Source organism: Tachysurus vachellii, chromosome 25, assembly GCF_030014155.1.
Source record: "Tachysurus vachellii isolate PV-2020 chromosome 25, HZAU_Pvac_v1, whole genome shotgun sequence".
Taxonomy (NCBI): Eukaryota; Metazoa; Chordata; class Actinopteri; order Siluriformes; family Bagridae; genus Tachysurus; species Tachysurus vachellii.
Genome location: NC_083484.1, coordinates 13,739,983 through 13,766,967, shown reverse-complemented (window position 1 = coordinate 13,766,967; position 26,985 = coordinate 13,739,983). Strand labels below are relative to the sequence as shown.

Sequence of the window (26,985 nt, the reverse complement as noted above, 5' to 3'; positions counted from 1 at the left end):
AGCAAGGCTTGGGTCTGGCTGATAGTTATAAGGGGGGTTGAATATAGGACAAAAAAACTTTTTTTATATATTTCATGTAAATTACCAACAGAAGCTTGATGAGATCCTACTGACATCTGTTCTGATGTCGGTGGGATTGGTGCACCGTATCTCAAATACAACTCCGGAGACACATCTAAATTCAGCTGTTAGCTGATACTCAGGACACAAGGTTATTTAATAAAAAACAACTTTTATTTCCTTTTAAAAAATAACCCTCCCCAACACTATTACATACAATGCCAAAATAACTTTGTTCACATGTACTTCCAAATCAGCCTATTGTGAAGTGCTAAGATAAGGGCTGTTGTTTTGCAGTGGCTTTGTATTGCTTTTATAGTGAGGCTGAGTCAAGTTAGATCTCCAGTTCCTTCTCTTTGGGTCTAAGGGGCGTTTACCCCCAAATTGAGGCTCCTTTGATTTGTGACTTAAGTACTGCATCATGATATAAAACTGCTGGATCAGATCAGAGCTCTCACAATTCTATTTGCCCAACCATCAACGGCCATATCAAGTTATAAATACAGTTTGAGTTGATGTTGGCTGAAACATAATACTCATTTCCAAAAAAGTAAACCCATTCAACGGTTATATACCAAGATCCCTTTGGAAGTTTGATGGACCCTATGTGTATGGCGTTCCATTTTGTTTTGAGGTGCTTTTGAGGCTAAAATAAGTGAAAGTGAAGACACCTCCCCCTTACAGTAACCCCTTGGTAGGAACCAAGAGGCAACAAGTGCAGTTACAATTAATAAGAACAATTCACGGCATAGAAACGAAAGAGAACATGGTTTCTGAGGATCCAGTCACAATTTAAACATGCAATACATAAACCCACAATGACATGGATGGGTTAAAAAAAAACAAAAACAAAAAAAAACATGAAACTTCTGTTTCAACAATTCCTGTGTACATGGTACACATCTGGCAGAAATCCAGGCAGATATGTGTGTGTGTGTGTATGTACCATGGCTGCTACGTGGGAGGATGCGACTTGGGCTTTTTAATCATAAGGCTGTGGTGTGTGTGTGTGCGCGCACGCGTGTGGGATGACGGAGAAGACGGGTGGGTTGTGCATGATCTGACCCGACGGCAGAGCTTTCATGTTTCTACGTAAGAGAAGGTAGTGGGTAGCTACATGGTGGGTGCTTACAACACCAACAAAAAAAAAAAAAAAAACATGTTCCTGTGTCCTTTGAGTTAGAGTGAGAACGAGAGAAGGCGGAGGGGAAGTGTGTCACGTCCTTCTTGGTGTGTGGAATGTGCAGTGTGAGCAGAGAGCGCTCACGTAGACTGTGAAAAGACCTTGTATTGCTTTGTGTACAGACCAGTTTAGAGATGCTGGAAGGCTCTTGTGGAATAGGAAGGAAAGATTTGTGTGTGTGTGTGTGTGATCTTGCGCCTCTGTTATTTATCTACAGCGTGCCAGAATGCTGCACGGTCAGTTTCTTCACATACAGACAGTCTGTCTGAAACAGATGCACATTTCAAAAGACAAGTGCCTCTTTGAATGGTTGGCATCACATTTGGCTGGTTCAGAATGCTGGTTTCTGTGTTGCACACGTAGAAGAAACTTATCTTAAATGTATGGAAGTCCATAGAGGCCATGTAAGGTTTTTTTTTCCTTACTTGGAATACTAAGATTTTCACTTTTTCTTATATAAAAAGCTCAAAATAAGGAACTAGCTAACACCCAGAAATAATACAACCCAGATTTTTTTTTTTTAAAGAAACATTCATCCATCATGAGTAACTGCTTTATCTCTGTTCGGGGGATTCAGTGTCTATATTGAAAACACTGGGTGTGAGGCAGGAATACGCCATGAGTTTAAACACCAGTTCATCACCAGATGAAATTTTAGGAAACCGGAGAACAAGATGGAAATCCATAAGGACACAGGGAGAACATGTGAACATGTAACCGGCTTATCCAAAAATAAAATGTACCTAATTTCCCCTTTACCCCAAATATAACTCCACCTTTAAACTGTTAGCCACGTCTCCTCCCAAAGTCTGGATCTTACACAGACCGACACCAAATTGCATGCCGATCCTGTTTTTTTTTTGTTTTGTTTTGTTTTGCATGATGCTAAACTGGAGGCTATAAGCTTTCTTTATTTCTTTTAGCTACATTAGCCTCAGAGCATCAGTGCAAATCTAACGAGGGCAAACTTCAGAAATCGCATGTATTTTGGCTACAACTACATTTGGGCCCAGAGAGGAAATGGTCTACATTTGATTTTGGGTTGAACTACTCCTTGAAATCGATAGCTACCACTTTAGCCTTATACCTAACCTTATTTATGTGGCGTGCAGTGGAGCTAAAGCTGCCTGTGTGATCAAGAAAAAGCAAGGAACAAATAAAAAATAATAATAAAAAGTATGACCCCTTTGGACTTCCATAAAAAAACACTATCTATCGTTATGCTAGTGCTGCCCCTGACTACGGAGGCACGTCTAAATAAGATCAGCTACACTCGAGAGCGCTGAGCACAACTTTGCGTCTCCAGCATCCACAGGCGAGCTACGGTCCGGAAGAACAGAGACAAAGACGTACCCGCCTAGCCCACGGTGTCTAAAAGCTAATTCTAAGTGCTAAAATCTTTCATTCAAGGCTGTTCAAAAATAAAAACATGATTAAAAAAAAAGTGTCCATAGAGCAAGAATTAAAACAACACAAAGGTGTTGACGCTTGTTTTTCCTCCGTTGAACACTGATGCGAGATGAGGCGCCGTATTGGCAGTCAGATCTTCGGGTGCGTTGTGCCTTTGCTTCTCCTCCGTATTGCATACGAACATACATACACGGTGTGAAGGTAGTAAACAACAATACACTTAAAAAAAAAAAAAAAAAAAGAAGAAGAAAAAGAAAGAAAACCAACAACAACAAAGTAAACGAGGCTCAGGCCTGCCGGATTAGGGCACGACGCTGTGTTAGTGTTGTTGAGGTGTGTGGGATTTGTAGTGTGACGAGGCTCTTAAGGCCCCCTCAGGGTCAGCACAAGGGGAGGCTCTCAGGCAAAGTACATGGTCCTCAGGGTGTCGTGGTGAATCTGCACTGCTTTGGCCAGAGCCTGGGGGTCCCGGCCGTTACTCTGACCGGAGACGTGACTTCCCTCGCCACTACAGAGAAAGAGAAGAAACACGATTGTGAGTGTGTGCATTAGTGTTACTGTACAAATGTCATGTTTGGTGAAGCAGGAACTGAGCAAACTGATCATTTTCAACCACTTTTTACAACCACAGTGAGCAGAAAAGCATCTCAAAGTGTTCAACATGCCTAACTCTGAGATGGATAGACTACAATGGCAGAGGACCACATCCTGCTCACTAAAACTAGACAAAACCGTCTACTGTCTGGTTTTGGTGACCCTGTGACAAGCAGGTCTAAATGTATTTCAAATCACTGAATAGCAAAAAGTATCACTGGAAGTTGTCAAGGCTTGAGGACTCACCTGTCGTGCTCTTTGTCCACCAGGTGATAACGGGCACGGAAGGCCACGAGCCGGGCGTAGTAGGCAGGTGCGGGGATGGAGACGGAGCGTGTGCAGCGCACGTACGTATGGCACAACTGGTAGGTAAGAATCTGGAGCTCATCGGCGGTGAAGCGATTGTCGTCCCACAGCACGTAGTAATGTGACGGGCGGCTGGTGCCCTGAAACACAAACAACTAATTCTTTAGTAAACTTCTAAGTATACTTTTTTTTTTTGTTTTCAGTGCCATATATTATTTAATTCACCTGAATTCCTGCATGACTGCACAGGTAGAAATCAAACTCAAAGGGGTGTGTGATGCTGGTGTCGACTGTGGTTCCTGCTGGAATGTTGCCGCTTTTCCCAATCTGGGGGGGGGAAACATAGTTTTCAGATTATTTTTAGATTTAACCTGAAACCTGTCGTCGAAACCAAACGGCGTATGTAAATATTTTTTCCCCTTCTCTCCATTGTAAGTCATCGAGTGTGACCGTGTTTTTGTGTGAGGTCTCAGCCCGTAGCTTTCGCTTGCTGACTCATTTCGGAAACTCACCCTCTCGGACTTGTCGGCGCAGAACAGCCGGGTGTGGTGCCGCTTCTGCACCACGATGTAGGTGATGCCGGGCTGGTAATCCTTCTCCAGCTTGATGCATGCGTCCCGGATTGCCAGCAGCTCATAGTGCAGGATCTGCAGGACCATAGAAGAGGCATGAGTCACGCTGCCTCATCATCTCCATGATCTCACTCGCTAATCGTTCCCGAACACTGTTCCCGAAAACGAGCGTCTCTGTTCATCTCATGCCTCATTAAAGCAGAAATACTTTACTGTGATGTTTCTAATAACTAACAATTCTCTTGTCCATTTTTTTTTCTTCTCACCCAATGAAAAGGGACTAACTGTAATACATCAGTTTCTTACTGTGGGTATGTGTCATTCAACAGTTTACAGGAAGCTTATGTTCTTTATTTATTAATGAGCAAGATGTGATACTTTTTATGTTGTAGAACATCTACAAATTAAGATGTTTCCGTTACCACATACATCTCTCTCTCTCTCTCTCTCTCTCTCTCTCTCTCTCTCTCTCTCTCTCTCTCTCTCTCTCTCTCCCTCCCTCCCTCCCTCCCTCCCTCCCTCCCTGTCGTGTTATCAAGAAAATACAAAATGTCCTGAACACTACACTGTGCTGGATTTCTTGCTGATTCTTACAAACCCCTGATGCCGGACACTACTTCAGTTTTAACATAAACCAAAATTATCATCTATTATAAAGCTTAGAAATACGTAGCTCATCCTCAACACGAGTCTCTGCGAACATGCTGCTACCATAGAAACGATAAATCTACCATCGGAACCACTTTACCAACGTTTTATGCAGTGAACCAAGAAAAATAATGAAATTAACGTCTGAAAGACTTAAATGTTAGAGGAAATGAAATTAGTATTTCAAACAACAAAGCAGAGAGAATCTGCTGTAAAAATGCTGTAATTGCAGTTAGGTTTCGTTACTACTGTAATTGCACTGAACTCCAACAAGAAGCCATTAACACACACGTGAACGCTGGTAAAATTCTGTGTTCATTCAGACCATACGGTGTACAATTACGTACACATCTGATGGAGGTACATAAGTCAGAACTGAGGGGTTTTTATAAAGAAGAGTAGCATTAGGTCAAACACAAGAGGCGACTGTACACGTATTCAATCCTTTTTCAAAACAGGAATTTGTTAGTACCGGTACTGAAAATTTGGTGTTTAATACTGATATATAAGATCTACGCTATATAAGAGCTGTCATACTGTCAAACAAGTGGTTTGAGGGAATAGAAGTTTCTGCATAGTCATGAGAATATTATATATATATATATATATATATATAAAAATAAATAAAGGGGGCACGGTGTCTTAGTGGTTAGCACGTTCACCTCACAAGTCCAGGGTTGGGGGTTCGATTCCCGCCTCCGCCTTGTGTGTGGAGTTTGCATGTTCTCCCCGTGCCTCGGGGGTTTCCTCCGTGTACTCCAGTTTCCTCCCCCGGTCCAAAGACATGCATGGTAGGTTGATTGGCATCTCTGGAAATGTGTGTGATTGTGTGAGTGAATGAGAGTGTGTGTGCCCTGCGATAGGTTGGCACTCCGTCCAGGGTGTATCCTGCCTTGATGCCCGATGACACCTGAGATAGGCACAGGCTCCCCGTGACCCGAGGTAGTTCGGATAAGCGGTAGAAAATGGAGTGAGTGAGAGAATATATATATATCTATATATAAAGTCGCTGGGCCAGAAAGACGGCCTGGAAAAACAGCTGGGTGCTGCTGGAACTATTTTTAGCAAGAGCCTTGCTGTAATAATGGACGATCCTCAAGTATGTTGTCGTTGTTGTTGTTGTTCTTTCAGCTGCTCCCTGTTCAGGGACACAACAGTGGATCATCTGGTCCACATATTTGATTTGGCACAAGTTTTTACTCCGGATGACCTGACGCAACTCTCTCATTTTAAACGGGATTGGGACTGGCACTGAGAGTAAGATAGGAATCGAACCCGGGCCGCTGCAACGAGAGCAAAGGATCTTGCCGCCGGACCACCAGGAGGCTTAGACGATAAACATGTATAGAGAAAATAAAATGCAGTATTTATTTATGCAAAAATCATAGCATTGCCCTTTACCGTTGTTTAACATTAACAAATTAACTCGTGTTAATCGATATAAAAGCTCGAGCTAATGAATGTTTAACAGAGTGAATACTGGGTGTGAATAATTATTAACACCCTTTTTTGAGTATTATTATATTTATTCATAAATAAATAATTTATTTATACATAAATTTTACGATACATATGAACTCACTGTGTTATCTTAACGCTAACTAGCACAAAGCCCATAATGTTAGAATATCTCGTGCAGTAAATAATGTTAATGAAGGAGACAAGTTTGACTTCTTGTACAGACAGACAAAAGAAACCCTAAGAACTGTGAAGGAAGTATACAGTGTGTGATGATGATGTCAGAGCTGACCTGAGGTAGCTGCCCTTCTGGAACGCCGTCCCTGTAGAAGATGATGCGGGTGGGTTTGAAGCGGGTGGATTTGTAGAACTGGATGAGGAGCTCGCGCACCATGTAGGAGAGATCTTCGATGATCTCCTGACGCGGCCTCTGCACCCGCACCGTGGCACAGTACCGACTGGGGTGGGCGTCCATACTGCCCACTACCTGGAGAGAAAGATGACAGAGAAAGATGAGAAGAACCAAAGTAAAACCTACAGAGTCTGTAGTAAAATCATAGAAACTTCTGGAATCTGTATTACTGTCCAGAATTTTTTTTTTTTTATCTTTTTCTTGTGCTTAATGTAAACATCATTATTGCCTTAAACGTTTCCCTTCTGAGCCTCGTTCCTCTCAAAGTTCCTTCCTCTTGTCATCCTACTTCTAGGCTGCTCGTTAAAAATGCAACAAAAACAGAAACAAATTACTTGTACAGAATTAGCAGCAAACGAAGGACCAAAATAGCATCTTCTCCAAGCGAGTATGAGGCGTAAAAAACCTGTCTGTCTGTCGTCTTGTAGTTATCGTGGATCACATCGGGATGAGACTGCAAGATGGTAGATGTCGGAGTTGCTGACCGCTTCAGTAACGTAGCCATAAAGATGATCCTTTCAGTGTGTAATGGTATGTAATAGATGGCTGGAGAGGTTTTGCTCTCTATACATTGCTGTACAAATGCTGCCATCTAGTGTTTAAGGGGAAAAACATCGCGCCCTTATTTCACCTCCCTGCTTGGTGAAATGTGGTCAATGGTGCTTACTACCACACCCTACACACGCACGCACTCACACTCTCACTCCCACTCCACACACACACCCACACACACCCACACACACGTACGTTTCTCTTGTTCCTGTTTCTCTCTGGTGACTCAGACATTTGTCATCTTCGTCCACCGACTGAAAGCGCTTCAGAGCTGACAGGGTGTGAGGTGACGTAGCTGTCGGATCCTGTGTGATTCATCCACCAGCCATATCCTCCCTCTCTCGCTGCTAACCACTCCTAATTCCTTCCTCCTCCACCTCTGTTCTGTCCCTCACCCACAGGCAGTACTCTTTAAACGGCACGGCGGCTGAACCGAGGGGCAAAGTGGTAATGTATAATGGTTTATTATAATATATATATATTTTATATATATATATATATATAATTATTTTATTTTTTTTTACTTTTTCGTCCATATATTTTATTATTTATTTATTTATTTATTTATTTCCCCTGTTATGTTTCTTTTTCTTCATTCCACATGGTTTCTTTCTTTTATTTTTTTTTTTTTTTTTTATTTTTTTTTTATTGTTCCTAGTTTCTTTTTTATATAAAAAAAGTTTTTAATCGTTCCATTTTCATTATTTCTTTTATATATATATATATGCACTCACACAATATATATATATATATATATATACACGCAGATTAAAAAAAACGCAGATGAAAAAGAAATAAAGCAGAGAAAAAAACAAAAAGAAATCAATAAAGAAGAATGAAAAAAAAGAAAAGAAAAAGGCAAGAAAACTGAAAAAATAAAGACAGAAAATGAGCAAAAGAGACTGTGCTAAAATTCTCATTCGCCTTCAGACTGGAATTGGAGTCTCTCTGCAGTCTGAGATGAAAGTGTCCATAAAAGTGGCGTTCACAGGAAATAGGAGTTGGGGATGGAGAGAAACAGGGACAGGCTTCTGTAAAACCCTCAAATCAATCACTGGGTTTTACACATCTACAGTGTGTTTACACATCTACAGTGTGTTTACACATCTACAGTGTGTTTATACATCTACAGTGTGTTTATACATCTACAGTGTGTTTACACATCTACAGTGTGTTTACACATCTACAGTGTGTTTACACATTTACAGTGTGTTTACACATCTACAGTGCGTTTACACATCTACAGTCTCGTTTACACATTTACAGTGTGTTTATACATCTACAGTGTGTTTACACATCTACAGTGTGTTTACACATCTACAGTGGCGTTTACACATCTACAGTGGCGTTTACACATCTACAGTGGCGTTTACACATCTACAGTGGCGTTTACACATCTACAGTGTGTTTATACATCTACAGTGTGTTTATACATCTACAGTGTGTTTACACATCTACAGTGTGTTTACACATCTACAGTGTGTTTATACATCTACAGTGTGTTTACACATCTACAGTGTGTTTACACATCTACAGTGTGTTTACACATTTACAGTGTGTTTACACATCTACAGTGCGTTTACACATCTACAGTCTCGTTTACACATCTACAGTGTGTTTACACATCTACAGTGTGTTTACACATCTACAGTGTGTTTACACATCTACAGTGGCGTTTACACATCTACAGTGGCGTTTACACATCTACAGTGGCGTTTACACATCTACAGTGTGTTTACACATCTACAGTGTGTTTACGCATCTACAGTGTGTTTACGCATCTACAGTGTGTTTATACATCTACAGTGTGTTTATACATCTACAGTGTGTTTACACATCTACAGTGTGTTTACACATCTACAGTGTGTTTACACATCTACAGTGTGTTTATACATCTACAGTGTGTTTACACATCTACAGTGGCGTTTACACATCTACAGTGTGTTTACACATCTACAGTGTGTTTACACATCTACAGTGTGTTTATACATCTACAGTGTGTTTACACATCTACAGTCTCGTTTACACATCTACAATGTGTTTACACATCTACAGTGTGTTTACACATCTACAGTGTGTTTACACATCTACAGTGTGTTTATACATCTACAGTGTGTTTACACATCTACAGTGTGTTTACACATCTACAGTGTGTTTACACAACTACAGTGGCGTTTACACATCTACAGGGCGTTTACACATCTACAGTGCGTTTACACATCTACAGTGTGTTTACACATCTACAGTGCGTTTACACATCTACAGTGAGTTTACACATCTACAGTGTGTTTACACAACTACAGTGGCGTTTACACATCTACAGGGCGTTTACACATCTACAGTGCGTTTACACATCTACAGTGTGTTTACACATCTACAGTGCGTTTACACATCTACAGTGCGTTTACACATCTACAGTGTGTTTATACATCTACAGTGTGTTTACACATCTACAGTGTGTTTACACATCTACAGTCTCGTTTACAGGATCTACAGTGCGTTTACACATCTACAATGTGTTTACACATCTACAGTCTCGTTTACACATCTACAGTGGCGTTTACACAGAAAATCTGAGTCTGATTTTCACTGTTGCAGAGTCACACTTCTATTACTATTGGGGACGTTGGTATAGTTTCCTTAAAATGTTTCCACAGTGTGTTTGAGCCAACTAATCAATGTCATCACCATCACATCACCATCACATCAATATCATCATCACCATCACTGTCATCACCATCATCACCCCCACCATCAGGGTCATCATTATCTTCATTAGCATCATCAAGATCACTCTCATCACTATTGTCAACACCAGCTTCACCATCGTCATCACCATCACCACCATCACTGTCACTATCATCACCATCACTACTCATCATTATCATCAAAACCATCATCACGGTCACTGTCATCACCATCGTAATCACCATCATCATCATCTCCATCACAGTCATCATTATAATCATCACCATCATCAAGATCACGGTCATCACCATCATCATCATTGCCATCACTGTCATCATCATCATTATCGACATCATCCTCACAATCATCACCATTTATCACCATCATAATCCTCACTGTCATAATCATCATCATCACCATCAACATTTATCAGTGTAATCATCATCGTTCAATCCTTTTTAATTGTGTGTGTGTTGCACATCTAAGAGGTGCGGTGTACAGAGATGTGCTTACTGCAGTGATAGAGGGCTTTTTCCCGTCTCCAGCTGGTGGGTGTGTGACGTCTGCACCCAGGAAGATGACGGGCTGCTGGAACACTGCGGACCTGCCAACGTATCACACACAACCTGCTTATGCCTGATAACATGTCAAAACACACACACACACACACCCTCTCTTTCTCCGGCTCATTCCCTCCCTGTGGTGGTCTTTCATTCTGTTTCCTTTTAGATAAAATTCTCATGGCGGATCATGTAGCTCTCACTCCTTCCTTCTTACTCTCTTTCTTCCTTCTTTGTGTCTCTCCCTACCTGTTTCTTCCCCTCTCTCTGTACATATCTCAGTCTCTCTCTGTGTACATGTCTCTTGGCATCTAGCTCTCACTGTATCACTCTCACCTTTGATGTGGTACCAGGATGTTGTTTATCCCACCGAGTTTGACGTTGATCTTCAAGCAGAGGTTGGAGAGCGTCTGCGGTGACGTCTTCACCACGTTCTTCACCTGTACGCACTGAGTGGCCATTCCTAGGAGAGTGTCTCCTACACGCTTCACCTCCGCTACACACACACACACACACACACACAAACACACACACACTTTTAATAAAAATAAATACCTTCCTATTTAAAGTATTAATAACAAAAGAACGACTAGAGCTGGCAGCAATGATCACTGCTGACTGTCAGACAAAAGCTTCAGAGAACAACCAGCATTATCACCTTCACTATTTCTCTAGCAAAAAAAAAAAAAAAATCCTAAAGCTGGTTTTATACAATCATGTGTTCATCACAGGAACCTTTTAATTAATCTAAAAACTTCATCAGAAGTTACCAGGAATGATTTCAGTGCCTGAGTACACAAACATTTTTATTTTGTTCTACTGCTGCAAAGTGTGTTGTTCTGAACCTAACAGTCAGTTATCAGAGGACTGAGTTACGTTGTTGTGTACCATAGACAGGTGTCTTCCCGGGCAGGATGACGATGATGAGCTGCAAGCCGGAGTAGGTGTTTTTAAGGTGCCTGAACATGGGCTCCACGCTGTCGGCTCCCTGGGCGTATTTACAGAAACACGGCTGGCCCTGGATGGGCATCCCGGCATCCTTCGAGATTTTACGCAGCTGATCTGTGAAGTTCCTGCAGTAAAGAGCGAGTGAAAGAGTTTCAGAGTTTCCACTAAACTTTCACAAGCAGCACAATAAGAGGAGATGATATCGGACCACACTTACTTGAGCACCTCTTCACGACACTGTTTCTGCGGAGCGAAGCAGGCGATGGCCCACACTTTGATCTCGATGCCGTTGTAGAACTGTTTCCCCCTCATGTCCCACACTCCTTGGTTGGGTGTCGCGATAGCTCGGTTCTGCAGAGAGAAAACTGAAGTGAGAAAAGTTTACATTACACCTTACATTACACACTTAATAAAACACTACAAACTAGATCCTGTCTCAGGCAGGAGGGTTTTTTTTTTAAACAAACAAAGAAGCACAGGGAGGGAAGAAAAAAGGAAGAAAAAAAAGCATAAGAAATAAAGAGTATATAGAAACTAAGAAATATAAGTTGAAATAAAAGGAGAAACGATATGTGATACATGGATAGAAAAAAATAAAGAAAATGAAAACAATTAACAAAAAAGCAACAACAAAACAGACAAAAAGTTAAAAATAAGACAAGAAAGAAAAATATGAAATAAAAATTACATTAAATTAAAAAAAAAAATTTTTTTAAAACATTATTAGCTTTTTTCATTTTCCTGACAAACCTGGATAATGTCTGAATCCGTTTAAACAAAATTATTGAAAAACTAAAGATTTGATAAGGTACATATTTGATACGTATTTGTAGCTCCTGGGTGAGAAAACGGCGGCTGTGAGTCTTACCCTGCCTCCGTACTGCAGGATGGGAGCTGGGAGGACTCGACCCGTCACCTCCGCCATGTCGTCCCGTACCTTGATCCCAAACTCTTGAATGTAGGGATCCAGATTAAAATTAGCGTTCTTCATCTGCACAGAGACGCACGAAAGACGAGGGATTACGAGGTGGAAAATGTCTGAGGTTCACGTAGCATGGTTACTGTTACCACCTTAAAGATTTTCACTAATTAAATTTCACTAATTAAAGAACACCACGTGGTTCTTTTTGTCCGTATATAATTACACGGGATGTAGCGGAATATCTTGGAATATCAGTGTTAAGTCTTATGCGATGTGTATGGGTGTCACTTTGCATAAAAACATCTGCCCTACTGTATGTATAGAAAATAATAAAGCTGCGTGTTATATTTCTACCCCTGAACACTAGAGGGCGGCGCTCACCAGTCTGCTGATCTCCTCCTGCCGGTCTGGTGCTGAGCGCGCTGTAGCTTTGATCATAGTGGACGTCTGATTATCGGTCAGTTTCTTGATGCATCTCTGCCCTGCTACGATGTTACACACCTGACAAGAAAAGGGGGGAATAAAAGAAAGTAAGTTTCTTGCAACTGAGAACTTATTTAAATTTGTCCGAGAAGTATTTCTTCAACGAGGTGGACTCACCTCCAGGGGCAGGTAGGTGTGTTTCTGCTCCTGGCCGACCTGCAGACAAGGCAGGTGAGGGTACTTTAGCTGCAGGTTGTACTTCTGTTTAAAATACTGCGCGACTGTGCACTCCACCGTCTGCCCGCTCTCCAGCTGCAGAGGGAACCTGCGGAAACATGCACAAAGTCACAGCCGTTATTTCTCAGTAATTATCTGTGACTTTTTCAGAGTAACTGAGTTTCATCAGTGTCGATGCTAAACTAGAATTCCTGTTTCTTATTTACTGAGAAGATAAAAAAAACAGTATTTTAGAGATTCGGTTAATTTTCTTTTAACGTTTGGTTTAATAGTTATTTAAATTATTATTGTTCATTGTGCCGTGAGTCACACACTCACGTCTGGTGACTGGCGGGACGGCGAGTGACGTTACACACTCGATACTTCCTTTTCATCTGGCCGCAGTGCGTCACCTCCACCTTCAGGCCTGAAACACACACACACACACACACACACACACACACAGGTACACACACAGGTACACACAGATACACACAGATACACACACACAGATACACACAGGTACACACAGATACACACACAGATACACACACACACAGATATATATACACACACACACAGATATATATACACACACACAGATATATATACACACACACAGATATATATACACACACACAGATATATACACACACACAGATATATATACACACACACAGATATATACACACACACAGATATATACACACACACAGATATATACACACACACAGATATATACACACACACAGATATATACACACACACAGATATATACACACACACAGATATATACACACACACACACACACACAGATACACACACAGATACACACACAGATACACACACACACACAGATACACACACACACACACAGATACACACACACACACACAGATACACACACACACACAGATACACACACACACACACAGATACACACACACACACACACAGATACACACACACACACACAGATATACACACACACACACAGATACACACACACACACAGATACACACACACACACAGATACACACACACACAGATACACACACACACAGATACACACACACACAGATACACACACACACAGATACACACACACACAGATACACACACACACATACAATAATATGCCAAATGTTAGCAGTGAGCATTGTTTTATTCCACAGGAGTGAAATATCATGTGGTTAAGCATTACATGTCTGATTTATTTTAAAACAGTTCTCTAATTTAAATATTATTTCTATTCAATTTCGATTTTATGTTCAGAAGTCTGAACATAAACATGTATTAAAAGAACTGACTGCCTGGTGGAGTAAATCTATTTAACCACGTCCATAATTAATCCACAATACGTGAAGAAAAAAAGTGTGAGAATGTTGCTTAAGGGCGATAAGATGTGTGTGTGTGTGTGGGGGGGGTATATTTATGTGAAACAGTTCGATTTGATTTTGTTTATACCTACTCGCCTTAGGGCGTTAAATTTAATTTACCGCTTTATTGATTTTAGACACTTGCGATTCAGTTGGCTCAGAACGATTCAGAATCAAATCAAGTCGGTTCACAAACATACACCACAGAGATGAAAGGGTCAGAGTGACGAAAGACAAACGGCAGCAAGACTAACGTCCACCTGGTGAAGGTGAAGCGAGTTGAAGCTGGAGAATCGTTACTCTGCGTGTGGGTCGTAACTCACCCTTGATTTCCTTGGTGAATCGAACCCTCTGGGAATCGGTTAAGGTCTTGGGCTGCTCGTCGATGTTGCGGATGTCCAGAACCTCACACATGAACTCGATGACAGGTTGGGCTTTGTAGAAAGCCGTGGCTGACACTGGAGATAAAAAAAAAAAAAAAAAAGAAAGAAATGATTTTTAAAAATCTGAAAATGCTAAACCACAGTTTATATCACGATTGAGGTATTTTATAAATTAGTACGTTTTTTCTCTCACGGTTTCTCCTGAAGACTTTTTCATAAAGGAACACTCACTAGCTTTGTGTAATATTCTGTTCGGCGAATCAAGGAGTTACTTAGATACGATGACGCAAGTCGACGACATACTGCCCGTAAAAACCTTTGAAGAATAGCCCCGCCCACTTTTGTTGAAGTAAGGCAGCCGTTAGAGTGAAGGTAACCGATTTACGCTTCAGACTCTATTTGCAAGACCGATAGAAACCTAATTAGAGCAGAATTAAGTTCCTTGCGCTTTTAAAAAGAGTTAGCATGTCACGTGATGCGTTCTAAGACCGTCGTCCGTCGACCGTCAAATCACGATCGCAGAAATGAATCACCAAAACAGAAAAAGTGTAAAACTTCTCTAAAGCTTGGATTAACAAAGCGCACGGCATAATAAATGATCACAAAAAAAAACCTTTTACCGTCAATGTTAAGCATCATCTTCCACATGGCCGGTCTTACAGACTGATGGAAGCCGAACCAGACTTCTCTTCCTCCTCCCAGGGGATGGTAGTACCCTTCAGGGGGGGAGAAGAAGGAGCGGCCCACCGGAGTGTACCTGAGGTGAGAGAAAAATCGAAGAAATGGTTCGAATTTTTTAGTTCAATAGTTCATTTTTTTAAGGATCAAGCGTATAAAACAAAACACACGGTCCTGTCTGTTCTAAAGTTCGTTATACTTCCTTAAAGGGGTGATAAAACACGATTTCACTTTTCTAACTTTAGTTAGTGTGTAATGTTCCTGTTTGAGCATAAACAACATCTGCAAAGTTACAACGTTCAAAGTTTTAAGCAAAGGGAGATATTTGCTTTTAAAGAAATCCATTTCTAAGGACTACAGCAAACGGCCGGTAAGGACCACACGACATTCCTCCAGGGTTGCTGACGTCACTAACCCCGATATTTACATAAACCCCTCCTCCGTGAATATTAAATAGGGGGGGCGTGGCCATTTTATATTGCTGTGGAGAAGAGTTGTTGTGTTATAGTTAGTAGGCCGGAGTGTCGTTGCCGCGATGCCGTTCTTGAACATCTTCACTAAAATTTTCTGGGTCCGATTCGGACTCAAATTCGTATGGTTTTATTGACGCCATTGTTTCTAATACCACCAAAGCACAGACTACTGGTAAAGGTAAGGGGCGTGACGTTTCCGAAAAACGTGCACTAGGCGGTTAGCGAATCACAACACACTGGGCCAGCTAACCAATCTTATCCCATTGCTATTTTTGAGGGACTGGCTTCATAGAACCCGGAAACAGAGCAGTGTAGAATAAAGGTAAAATATATGAAAAATAATGCAATTTTTCAAAAAACGAAGCATGAACATGTTACATGTTACAGTACACCCCATAAACACAATCAAGCCTTCGAAAAAACGTGTTTTACCACCCCTTTAAAACCCATCCTTCCATCTTCTACCGCTTATCCGAACTACCTCGGGTCACGGGGAGCCTGTGCCTATCTCAGGCGTCATCGGGCATCAAGGCAGGATAAACCCTGGACGGAGTGCCAACACATCGCAGGGCACACACACACACTCTCATTCACTCACACACTCACACACTAGGGACAATTTTCCAGAGATGCCAATCAACCTACCATGCATGTCTTTGGACCGGGGGAGGAAACCGGAGTACCCAGAGGAAACCCCCGAGGCACGGGGAGAACATGCAAACTCCACACACACAAGGTGGAGGCGGGAATCGAACCCCGACCCTGGAGGTGTGAGACGAACGTGCTAACCACTAAGCCACCGTGCCCCCACCCCTTTAAAACCAATATTTTTTAATCAATGCTTAATGTATATTCTCATATCTCCAGCTTTCTATACAGACAAAGTTGAAGGCTTTGAGAAATTCTCTCTCAGCATATCCCAGCTTTTGGATATCGGGGTTTAAGCACAGGGGCAACTATGATACAGCACCCTGGAGCAGAGAGAGTTAAGGGCCTTGCTCTAGGGCCCAACAGTGACAGGGCTTGAACCTTAAATGTCTGATAAACAACTCAAATCTTCTCTTTAATGCTGTGTCAATAATAATAATAATAATAATGTACATGTATACGGTCAAGCTAATAAAGTTTGATGAACTGAAATGACTTACCTGCAATTCATTATCACAATATTTAATATTGTGTGTAGAATTTCTCTAACCATTTAACCGTTCAGAGATGTCTGTGAAACTCAATCTGATCTCATGTACCTCATGGACGCCAGGTGTCTCATGGCCACATCCAGAGCCTGGACCGAATCCAACGGGACCTGGAGCCGTCCGCTCACCAGCGTCTCCTGTAGCAACCTCCATGACACCTTCGCCAGCCAGCGGATCGACACCTTAAAGATCCGGTCTTTCCCTTCACCTGGAATGGTCACCTCGAAGTCCACCTGGGATACGACGTATAACAGGATCTGAACATTTTGTGGCATGATTTTAGGCTGAAAGACCTTGCAGGCTGTGACTGACCTTCTCGCTCCCTATAGGAAGAGCCAGGACCGTGTAGATGTTCTTCTTGCCGTCGTATACCGGCTTGCGGTCGCCGAAGAGCTGTGGTTTGAAATGCTGTACCATGTACTCCACCACTTCCCTGTACAGGGTTGGGATTAAAACAGAAAGGAATGAGATTAATAATAACAGCCATCCTTCTATGAAGATTAACAGGACATGAATTCACGAGCATGACACGGGCGTTCCTACCTGTTGACTCGGCGAGGACACTTGTCGGGTTTGATGTCCACCTCGTAGTGGTAGACGTCCATCTTGGGGATCTCCACCTCAAAGTAGTTGGCCAGCAGCTTGATGGGCTTCCCAACGGTGCCCATGCCTGGCCTCCGGGGAGCCTGGAAGACATTCTGCAGGGGCGGGGGGTACAGCCCCATGGGCACTAATCGATAAAGAGTGGGAAAAACAGAAAAACCATCAATCACAATCAGGAACGAGACAGAATTTCAGCACCAGAAGTCCGGGCCTTAAAGCTTGCTTAATTAACAGACCAAATACTGAAGCAAAATCAGTATTAAGCGTTAAGGAATTTGTGTCAATCACAAGGAAATTTTTTTTTCCTTCTTTCATCCCTACAATTAAATCAGCAAGTCTGATGCGCTCGTGCATTTAAACTGTCCTTCCATGTCAATAAAGTTACCATGAAATAAATTTAGTAAACCTTATATGTTACTAAAAGGGGAAATTTTTCTTTATCTCATAAATCCTGATTATCTTGCTACTATAAAATCCTGATACGCTGCAACGTGGTTAGATTTGTTATCGATACAAAATAAACGTCTCGTGTCTCGTATCCAGGCTTTGGTGTACTGTCTCATGCCGAAACACGACACGTCATCGGATGCCATCATCTCAGAGAGAGTGATGAGGAGCGAGAGAAGAGCGTATGAACAGGAATGAGATCACACACATTACTGAAAGAAAGGAAGAAAGGAAGAGATGTAGAGATTATGTTAGAGTACCGGTAAAAGGATGAGATCATCGTTACAGCATTACGCTTCATTACAGACGAGAGTAACGAGAAAGAGTGTCAGATTAAGAGCGAGGAGAGAAAAAGGAGATGATGAGGAGGAATTGAGTGAGAAGGAATCGGGAGAGACGGGAATAAATGTGCGGCGTAAAACGAAGAGCGCGTGGACGTGGGGACAAAAGACAGACGGGGGAACAAAGACATGACGGACAGATGGGGAGAAGGAAGGGGTCAGAAAAGCAAGAGGAATAGCTTTTAGAAAGAGGAAGTGTTTTTTTTAAAAAAATGTTTTGACGTTTAAGCCAATCAGTTAAAGATAAACTAAAGAAAAACTGTCCAATCAGGATTTTGCACCGTTTTCAGCGCCACCCCCAGATTACAAGCGCCTCTAAAACAATCACAGACTTAACTTCATCATGCTTTTGGATGCGTAGGGGTTAAGATCATCTCAACCTAGTGAGAGAGAGTTCAGACTGACGCTCGCTCTGACGCTTTCACATACTTTTTACTGCGATACGTTTCTGGATGTGAAGCGTTTGACTGTTTGACTCAGTAATGACAGAAATGATGACATGGTCCCACAAGGCTGAGGAACTGAATGAAATGAAAAGATTTATCATTTCTCCACCTGTTCTCAGGCTGATTAACAAGCTGGGGAAATGTTTTGCGTTTCGTTCTTACTGAAGAGAGTTTATCCTCGTTACTATAGTCATAACGTTTTTGCATGCTAACAAATTAAGGCACAACATTAAGCTCAGTTCTCTTGTTTTGCTCATTAAATGCTTTTCACTTACAATGTTTTTTTCAACACAATTCCAGTGTTTCATTAGTGCAAAACTCGACAAAATATTGAGACTTTGAAATGGAACAAGGTTCGAGTTTAATGATCACGAATCAGGATCTAGTTGTAACCCTCACCCGGGTCACAGAACGTTTCCATACGTATATTCGAGATTTTTGTAAAACTTCCCTCAAAATTCAGGTAAATAACAATCATGTAAAAATTTATAACAATAATGTCTTCTACTATTAGAAACTATTATAATATAAATTAATCAGAAACTGTCCATATCTTCAACCTCTACTGAACAGTCGACTGTTGGGCATTATTCAGTGATGGGCTGTGTTGGGCGGCATTGGGCAGTGTTTTTGCTATCGCTTCATGTTTGGCTTTATGACTGGATTATTACTTCTTTTAAAGGTGGGGTCTCCGATTTTTGAAAGCCAATGTCGACATTTGAAATCACCAAAACAAACACGCCCCTAACCCAAATGGGTCCCACCCCTGTATTGATAGCTCCGCCCACACATACATACGTAACCCAGGCAACTAATGGAAAGAAATGTGTCTATTATAGCTGAAGGGAAGAACAATACGATTGCAGATAAACAAACAAGCAAAAATGACACACAAGCATAATCATGTAAAGGACAAAGACATATATTAGTTCTGTGTAACAAAGCAAAACCAACGTTACTCACCTATCGAGAAGGAAAAAAGCGCCTCGGCGTCTTAAGTAAAGTTGGTCACATATTCACAGATTGGAGTTTCCCGAGTCAATAACTCCTGAGCTAAACGCTGTTACTACACAAAACACGGTTGTAGCTGCGTCTCTACATTACTACGATAGAAAAGAGGTGTTATTTGTGTAGTAACAGTGTTTAGCTCAGGAGTTATTGACTCAGGAAACTCCAATCTGTGAATATGTACCAACTTCCTGCTCCTTCAGTTCTCTTCAGTGCTGGAAAGCTGATCCTATATTAACACGTCTTCTTAACAACTACTTCTTACCTTATCGTAAGCCTTGCTTCGCTTTCTTTCTTTGTTTTTATCCTCCATGTCAATGTTAAAACCGTTTTCTAATAACGTCACACATGCGCACTGAACACTCTCTCCGCCCATATTGACAAGCCCCGCCCCTTTCTGCTCATTGGCTACACGTTTGTTTTGAATTTTGTTTTTGATTTTTTTTATTATTCGGCCCGACTCAGTTTTCTGAAGCGTTTCTCAAAAATCAGAGACCCTGCCTTTAACTTCTGTTCCCAGTTTCCTCCTGTTTGCATGTGCGTTATTCTCCTAAGTCTGAAAACAGTTTATCTAAAAGACACATTAGATATTGTGTTGGGGTTTAGTCTGTGTTTGGTTTTAACATGACTACCGTCTGCTCCCACATTCATCTCGCATGTTCAGTGTTGGACTTCACTCCGTGACGGCCTGCATGCTGCGTGCGTTATATTCAGCAGTTGGCTACATTCTGTGTTTGGTTGTATGCAGTGTTGGGCTGTGTTCAGTGTCTGGCATCAACCGTAACTTTTTGTGCCTCCAGTATCGTCTGGCTTGAACATATTTTGCTCTGACAAGTTTAAGAACATCTCAAAACTGCTAAAGTTGGGCTGCAACCTTTTTGTGCTCTCAGTGTCTTGTTACTCTTCTGACAGGTTTAAGAACTTCCCCACACACAGCTACTCTACGTGTTTTCAGATACACCACAACACAACGCACCACTTTCCTTAGCATCTGCTTTTCGAGATCATGAGGTAAAAATTCTAATAATATTCACATTAAAAATACAGAGTCCATCCAAAAAAAACAGGAGTTTGTTTTTACTTTAGCTGAACCGGTCTCGCTGAGGTCAGACGAGTGTTTGTGCGAAGATGTATTTATTTGTGAACTCTTCGAATTAGTGGTGTGAGGCACAGGATGAGCACTGACTCTTGCTTTATTGAATGAGTTGGGTTTTTTTATTTTGAGGGTGGGTGTAGGTTCAGGAAAAAGCGAGGGAGTCATGGAAAGAGAGAAAAGGAGTTAGAGAAAGAAGTACGAGCACGAGACTGACGCCCCCACATCACCGACACGGCTCGCACAAACGCAACGCCCCCCTACATACACACACCACATTCCCAGCCTCACCATGGTGACTCCACAGCAACACACATTGTCATGGAGATGAGGCGACCCGCGGGTGTGTGGGGGGTTTAGAGCGCTTTTTTTCGCGCTATCATATTGGGATGGGACCATCAATCTTTCCCACTCTATGGCAAAGGATCTGATTTAAAGAAATCTGAAATGTTCAGTCTGCCACCAGGTCAAACGCAAACAGGTAGATTGGTGTGTGTGTGTGTGTGTGTGTGTGTGTGTGTGTTAAGGGCTAAGAGATGAAATGGGGATTTTGCAAATACACACACACACACACACACACACACACACACACACAGGCCAGAATGAAGGCAGATGGTTGGAGTGAGAGCCAGAGCCACAAGAGTGAGGACAATAGTCCGTCCCTCGTACCCCAACCCACCCCACCCCTCTTTAAGAAGCTGAGACGGGGTAGAAGTGGAGGGCAGGAGCAGAAACCCAAGCTCTCATTGGTCCAGTCTTTTGAGTCCAGATGTCTTGCTAATGGGTGTTGCCCCTCACCTCGCATTCTAACTTCACTTTCACACAGCGAAAGAGCCTTCAGAAACGAACGCTTCGAGGTCGGACAGGTGGTCCGTGCAGGGACAGCACACATTTTTAACAAGTTACACTCACACTCCATCATCATCATCATCATCATCATCATCATCAATACTTCAGCTATCTTCATGAAACATGAATCGGTAGTTCAAGACACTGAGATCTATTCATTCGTTCGTAATAACGGAGACGTGTTTTTAACGGAAGCAAAATCCCCGAACTTGTTTGGTGTCTAGAGGAACCAGAAAATGGTTTATAATGAAAAGCAGCATTATAACACCTACACCAGTGCTTCACTCGCTGACGTCACGTTAATAAAAACGGGTTAAAACCATGTTTACTCAAAATTCTCCAAGAACAGTTTTTACATTTTGTCAGAAGCTTGAATCCAGTCCAAGCAATGAGCTGAGCAGCTTTTGGGTAACAGCCTCTGGTGGTAATGATGATGATTTATAACCTGTCATTACATTATGTAGCACATTACGGTTACTATTTCATCCTAATGTCAATGCTGTTGTCCATTATGCTGCACTGTAGTATATGTATATGTACCTATACGTCTGTATGTGTACGCGCACGTGCACACCGCCATCCTTCTTATCTTGACACATATTAACTTCATGAGCCGGCTGAGACTAACACGTCGATGTAGTTCTACTTCTTTTCAAAAGTAATGGCACACAAGAGCTGTTGATACCGTAAACGTGTCAATCGGTTTTGAATCGGAGTTTGTCGTGTGACGTTTGCCACCTGTAGTTCACACGCCAGAGGTTTTACAAGCACGACATGCGAATGTTTTAGCTGCGAATGTTTCAATTTTCTAAGCCCCGCCCACTCGGCTCTTCGGGAAACACGTGCTCGGCTTTGTGTCGCAAAACATCTCAGTGGCGAGATGTTCCAGTTAAAAGGTTTTTGAGTCAGGTTAGACAATGAAGCATATAAACTATGTATATATTTTGTTTACAAGAAATATAAAAGGTTACCAAACAAACAGGGGTTATAGTTGTGAGAAAACGCTCTGCTCGTCAAACGCCTGAAAATCGAGACGTGGTTCTTCAGATTGTAAGGCAAACTTTTGGTTACAACATGAGAATCCGTACGACTGATCTCGAGATGGCTTATGTCTTTAAAAACAGTTACGCAAACTGATCTTAGATCAGTTACTAATCAGAGACGTTCCTCGGGCTAAGCAGCAAAAACTGGGATGGGGGTGAAATTCCCAAATATTGTGAAACACGTTTAGTGAGAAAATTTTAATTTACACACCATGTTAAACAATCACAATTTACAAGTGTTTAATTATCCAATTATGTAACTCTATTTCTTGGGTTTTGGACTGACGTCAAAAGGTGAGGTGAAGAAATAAAGAGACAAAAGAAAATTTTAAGTTTAGCATACAAACGAGACCGATTTTACTTCAGTAGTACAAACTTCACATTTTAGGCCACGCCTCCCACCAAATTTATGATGCCACACACACACACACACACACGTGTTTTGGCTCCTGAATGTTCTACAGCATGCTTTCTCCAAATATCTCACATTGTAAACTAAAAGGCTGCAAGCCTTTGATTACAAAAAAGAAAATAAATACATTTACAGCATTTGGCAGACGCCCTTATCCAGAGCGACTTACACTTTTCTCTCACTTTTATACAACTGAGCAATTGAGGGTTTGCCTTGCTCAGGGGCCCAACAGTGGCAGCTTGGTGGACGTAGGAATCGAACTCACAACCTTCCGATTGGTAGCCCAACACCTTAAACTCTAGGCTACCACATCCCACATATACAAATACACCACACTAATCATATCTAATCACTGTCACATCCTTTTGAGTCATTTATACCTTGACAAGACAGCATGCGCTTAGTCTATCCGCTTTTAAGGAGAAATGGAACGACACGGTAAATAATCGTCAGTCTCACCCGTGTTACATCAGCGACTGTATTTCACAATTGTACCTGACGTCATGTTACGTTATGTTATCGAGGGGTCAGCAAAACAAGCCAAAACAGCAAAACAAGGGGTCACTGATGCACTGCATAGATCTACAGTCTGGGTTGGAAAGAAATCAGCCTCAACTTCACTTGTTATGTGTTTTAGATCTTAACGAACTGATGGTGTTGCTTTTAGACAGGTTTCTGTCTGAGATTCTGTACTTCATTTATTTGCAAGAAGCAATGAGTATCAGTTTAAATATACAGACAAACTTAATAAATCATCTTCTTCGTCGTTCGAGGTCATACGAGTTGTCACCAGCTAAACTCTGTCCTGTAGACAGACACGAACGCAACGCCGCACTAAAGGACACGCCGATCGTTCAGCGTGTTCCAGGCAGGATTTCATTTCAGCGCTGTTCATTAGCAGCGCTAGAAGGTCGCTGACCTTACGTTGACGTAAGCAGACTTCCAAACCCACATCTGCCCCGTTTCAAGAGGATCGATTATCCCTTGGGATCTTGCTGAGAAGGTGACGGCGTGGGTGGGAGTGTGTGCGCGAGAGGCGTGGTTTAAATACAAGTCAGGGGGATGGGGTGGGACTCTCAGGGCTTCACCTCAACCGTGATTCCCACGACCCCCAACACCAACACAACACATCAGACTTTTTTTTTTTTTTGCAAGTTCTGATTGGCTAGATGTGTTTGGAGGTCAATGACTGATGCTTTTATACTTTCAGGGCAAAGTAGCATGACTTCCAGGTGCTGGGATGTGACTGAGATGCAGAAACAAAACAAAAAACAAAACAAAACAAAACAAAACAAAAAACAAAACAAAAAACAAAACAAAACAAAGTCCCTTTAGTGGGTGAAAGGCTGCACGTGGGGTTTGATTATTTGTGTGAACTGTTCAAGGTAACACCCTAGGAGTGCGCGTGCGTGTGCGTGTGTGTGTGCGTGTGACAGAGAGAGAGAAAGTGTGTGTGTGTGTGTGTGTGATATATCCATGCACTCGCACTACGATCCTCTGTATGAATATACTGTATAAATGATGTGTTATGCATGCATGCATCCCATGAGCCCTATAAACACGTTTTGTGTTAATAAACCCCTCTCTGTGTTGACCTACCAGCTCCAGATGGTCCCGGCTCCATCCCATTCACTCAGGTTCTCGGTGGCGAAGCCTGGAAGCGTGTCCGACTCTCAGGCTCCTTCCTTCGGCGTCCTAGCAGCTCTTCTCCCCCCCTTCTCCTCCTCCTCCTCCTCCAGGCTCGGAGCCCCTCCACAGACCCCCGAACACAAAAGCTCCCCTTCAGCTGCTTTCTTCTTCTCCAAACCTCGGTCTTATTTCCGTTTTTCTTCCTAACGGTGTGTTTATGTTCCTGGTCACCGTTCAAACACGACTGTCCGGAGGAACAACAACAACAAAAAACGGTTAAAACAGTCAGTCAGGGAGGGAAGGAGGGAAGCAGGGAGGCAATCAGTTACCCCCGAAACACCCTCCCCCTTCATCTCCACCTCCTCCTTCTTCTCCTCCTTCTTCTCCACCTCCTTCTTCTCCTTCTCCAGGCGCTCAAATGTGATCTCCATCATCAGGCTCATTCTTGGTGCTGCTATCTAGTGGTCGGAAGCTTCACCTTCAACTGATTGGATTCATTCATTCATTCATTTATTCATTCATTCATTTGTGATCAAGCTAAATTATTGCCCTGAATGCTAAAATTAGATGACTTTATGTCTTGTGTTCTGTTTTTTTTTTTCTATATTAACCGGTTTTGTATCTGCTTGTTGTCTTAGTCCATGATCTAATAATTTCATGTAACTGCTATAATACTAATGTGTTCATTCCAGTATCTCTGCACATGTAATATTGGTTGAACATACAGTATTTTCACTGGTCAGTGCTGCTTTTGTGTATTGTCTTTTGTGTGTTGTATTTTATTTTTTGTTTTCACTGTCTTTTGTCCTGCACGGTCTTTTTTGTTTTTGTCCTGCACTGTCTTTTCTGTCTTTTGTCTTGCACTGTCTTTTTTGTCTTTTGTCATGCACTGTCTTTTTTGTTTTTGTCCTGCACTGTCTTTTTTGTCTTTTGTCATGCACTGTCTTTTTTGTTTTTGTCCTGCACTGTCTTTTTTGTTTTTGTCTTGCACTGTCTTTTTTGTTTTTGTCCTGCACTGTCTTTTTTGTTTTTGTCTTGCACTGTCTTTTTTGTTTTTGTCCTGCACTGTCTTTTTTGTTTTTGTCTTGCACTGTCTTTTTTGTTTTTGTCCTGCACTGTCTTTTTTGTTTTTGTCTTGCACTGTCTTTTTTGTTTTTGTCCTGCACTGTCTTTTTTGTTTTTGTCCTGCACTGTCTTTTTTGTTTTTGTCCTGCACTGTCTTTTTTGTTTTTGTCTTGCACTGTCTTTTTTGTTTTTGTCCTGCACTGTCTTTTTTGTTTTTGTCCTGCACTGTCTTTTTTGTCTTTTGTCATGCACTGTCTTTTTTGTCTTTTGTCATGCACTGTCTTTTTTGTCTTTTGTCATGCACTGTCTTTTTTGTCTTTTGTCATGCACTGTCCTTTTTGTCTTTTGTCATGCACTGTCTTTTTTGTTTTTGTCTTGCACTGTCTTTTTTGTTTTTGTCCTGCACTGTCTTTTTTGTCTTTTGTCATGCACTGTCTTTTTTGTTTTTGTCATGTGTCTTTTGTCATGCACTGTCTTTTTTGTTTTTGTCATGCACTGTCTTTTTTGTTTTTGTCTTGCACTGTCTTTTTTGTTTTTGTCCTGCACTGTCTTTTTTGTTTTTGTCTTGCACTGTCTTTTTTGTTTTTGTCCTGCACTGTCTTTTTTGTCTTTTGTCATGCACTGTCTTTTTTGTCTTTTGTCATGCACTGTCTTTTTTGTCTTTTGTCATGCACTGTCTTTTTTGTTTTTGTCTTGCACTGTCTTTTTTGTTTTTGTCCTGCACTGTCTTTTTTGTCTTTTGTCATGCACTGTCTTTTTTGTCTTTTGTCCTTCACTGTCTTTTGTCCTGCACTGTCTTGTCTTTTGTCTCACACCATTTGCAACAGGTTGCACAGATACACTTTATGTATCTAGGACTAACTTATTAAGTCCTTATCTCTGTCTTTGTGTTATGTAGCACAATGATCCTGGTGAAACGTTGTCTCATTTCACTGTGTACTGCAACAGCTATATATATGGTTGAAATGACAATAAAAGCTTCTTGA

The 26,985-nt window shown here is 41.6% G+C and overlaps 1 protein-coding gene across 1 annotated transcript; it reads right to left on the bottom strand.

Moving 5' to 3' along the window:
- Positions 1-218: 218 nt before the first annotated feature.
- On the bottom strand, positions 219-25,277 carry ago1 (argonaute RISC component 1). The gene is made up of 19 exons (XM_060861562.1): positions 24,905-25,277; positions 17,607-17,793; positions 17,376-17,496; positions 17,115-17,296; positions 15,337-15,473; positions 14,657-14,791; positions 13,292-13,379; positions 12,914-13,061; positions 12,695-12,814; positions 12,260-12,382; positions 11,609-11,742; positions 11,332-11,516; positions 10,780-10,939; positions 10,397-10,487; positions 6,524-6,718; positions 4,066-4,200; positions 3,779-3,880; positions 3,494-3,693; positions 219-3,161 (listed from the first exon to the last, which is right to left on the bottom strand). The coding sequence occupies exons 1-19, from the start codon at positions 24,927-24,929 to the stop codon at positions 3,053-3,055; spliced, it is 2,577 nt and encodes an 858-aa protein (XP_060717545.1). The 5' UTR covers positions 24,930-25,277; the 3' UTR covers positions 219-3,052.
- Between the last annotated feature and the right edge of the window lie 1,708 nt (positions 25,278-26,985).

Bases quoted from the DNA above. Each gene is read 5' to 3' on its own strand.
- ago1 (XM_060861562.1), bottom strand. From the start codon at position 24,929: ATGGAGCCGGGACCATCTGGAGCTG. The intron at 13,380-14,656 runs GTGAGTTACGAC...TGTGTGTTTCAG, and splicing joins ATTCACCAAGGAAATCAAGG to GCCTGAAGGTGGAGGTGACG. The intron at 11,743-12,259 runs GTAAGACTCACA...TTCTCTCTGCAG, and splicing joins TCCTGCAGTACGGAGGCAGG to AACCGAGCTATCGCGACACC.